We start from the raw sequence: 2,303 nt of genomic DNA, 5'->3' as shown, positions 1-2,303 counted from the left end.
GATGTAGGTAAGACAGGAGACAGGTGACAAGTGATAGATATGAAATGCTTTGATGTCGATGAAACATATCAAGTGATGAGATCAGTTGTATAGTACAGGGTCAATGATGAATAGTCAGGAAAAAGAAAGAAACCCCCCCTCAAAGCTGTAACAGCCTGAGTCACCACCTCCACTGCCCTGACCATGCCTAATGATCCCAATACCCTTCCTACTCCCATCCAACGCCTTCATCAGTTTCAACTCCCGTCTCACATGCTACATCCTGCTAGTCTTGGAGGCCTGACTGTTGCAAATTTTGGCATTGCAACCCAAGCACACCAACCTAAAGGTTTGCCTGGCAGCCCTGTATTGGGTGTCTCAGTCTCTTGATGATGGGGATTTGCCCTCGAAGTTGAGCCCCCAGAATAAAGCCACCACTAAAAGATTCCAATTGGACCGTAGTGAGGTCACGAAGCTTCAAAGATGTCAAAGGACGGGCTTTGCTTGAAGATGTTTTTGTGTTGAGGTATTGCAGGCTTTCCTGAAGGTGGAAGCTTCAAATGCTTCGAATGTTGAGTTTGACTTGAAGCATGCCCATGTGCTATGCGGGCCTATCAGCACTACTGTACTTTAGTTTTGTCCTCTTGTTCCCTATGTACACTTTATAGGGACAGTCCTCAGTAATAGACTCAGTTGTCTATTCAAGTCTTATTCTGAAGCATTGCTTCAACCAGTATCCATTCTCAAACCACTGTCAGTTGCAGTGGCTCAGTCCATAAGTCTAGTTCTAGTATAGTGTGTCAAGCTATGTGTAAGCAGTACCTTTGTCAGTAGTAGTCTTAAGTGGAACTCCTGATCCTCAGTTGTCAGGTCCCTTGACAACAATCCTCATCTATCAGTTTCACTTACATCTATCTGTCAATGTTCACATCACTGATTTATCTCAGTTATTGCTCCTATCATTCCTATCTACAGTAGGGGACAAAAGTGTTGCAATGTTTGCAACAGTTGTGTTGCTAGGCCTATATCTAATGAACCAACCATTCAAATATAGTAAATATGGGTACCATTGGAAGGCCTAGGATCTGGGCTATATGAAATATTCCACAAACATGTGATTTGGTTAGGTATTGACCAAGGTATTGATGAATTGTTACCCTAAACCTATTGCAACAGTTTTGTCCCTTGTATATTTGACTATAGAAATCTATTCTGTTTTGCCTGTAAAAAATATGTAGTGTGGGAAATATGTCATGTGATAACATGGAAGTGTAAGGAGGACACAAACAACCCCAAACAGCCCCTTGTTCTTGACCACCATTATCATGAAAGCACTTTCCAATGCTTGGACTGACAACATCCTCTCTTTGCTTAATCTGGGCTAGTCATCAAGGCAGATTTTCCATACTACTGGTGTACACTACTCTACTGTCAGCAGAATACATGCCAGACTTTGTCCCAACCTTCTGAAAGCCACTGGAGGCCGCTCCTCTAAGCTTTCTCCTGCTGCAATTTGCTATGCTATCTACCTTATCAGCTCTGGAAAGGCTAACACTGCTATAGATGTGGGGAAAAGGCTCAGAAATGTAGTGGAGGGGTCTATTTCACCTAGGACCATCAGGAGAGAGCTGAGGAGAACAAGTTTAAAGGCAGTGGTAAAGTGTAAAAGGCCAGTTCTCTCTAAGCACCATTGAAAGGAGAGGATGGACTTTGCACTTGCTCATCAGCACTGGACTTTGGAGGACTAGAAGGGTGTGGTATAGTCTGATGAGACTAGAATCAATCACCTGGGCTCAGATAGAAGAAAATGGGTATGGAAAAAGCCAGGAGAAGGGCTCAGTGACAGGTTGATAGAGGGAACTCTTAAGTTTGGAGGGGGAAACTTGATGATACAGGATTGTATAGGCTGGAATGGAGTGGGGAATGCATACAAGATTGAGGGAAAGATGGATGCTGACCTCTATGTGAGTATTTTAGATGATGAACTTCTGGGAAGTGTGGAGTATTGGGGGATTTCTGTGGAGGATATTGTCACAGAATTTCATGGCGTCTATCTTATCTATAGCGTTTAGATGATCTACATGTCATCTGATTAGATATCTATCTAGATAAGGATAGCGTAATGCATGGTGACACTGCTACTAGTCAGGTGTCTAGCTTATCCGAAGCATGGCAAATGGGCTATCATACGTTCACACAAGATTTTTCCCCATTTGTACTAGAGACACACACGGTCGTTCAGGTAATCATCACAAGATTAGACTACTGACCCAACACATGATGATGGTTCACACATATGATTAGCTATACTTAGATAGCCAATG

General features: G+C 42.9%; 1 protein-coding gene across 1 annotated transcript; it reads left to right on the top strand.

Annotated features, from left to right (window-relative positions):
* Positions 1-183: 183 nt before the first annotated feature.
* FIBRA_09361 (uncharacterized protein) lies at positions 184-408 on the top strand (the record flags this gene model as incomplete). Its single annotated transcript, XM_012321672.1, has 2 exons — positions 184-328; positions 392-408. 2 exons carry the CDS (start codon positions 184-186, stop codon positions 406-408), a joined length of 162 nt encoding a protein of 53 aa, XP_012177062.1.
* Between the last annotated feature and the right edge of the window lie 1,895 nt (positions 409-2,303).

This window comes from Fibroporia radiculosa, assembly GCF_000313525.1.
Source record: "Fibroporia radiculosa TFFH 294 genomic supercontigs, scaffold33354, whole genome shotgun sequence".
NCBI lineage: Eukaryota > Fungi > Basidiomycota > Agaricomycetes > Polyporales > Fibroporiaceae > Fibroporia > Fibroporia radiculosa.
This window is presented reverse-complemented; position numbering and strand designations above follow the sequence as displayed.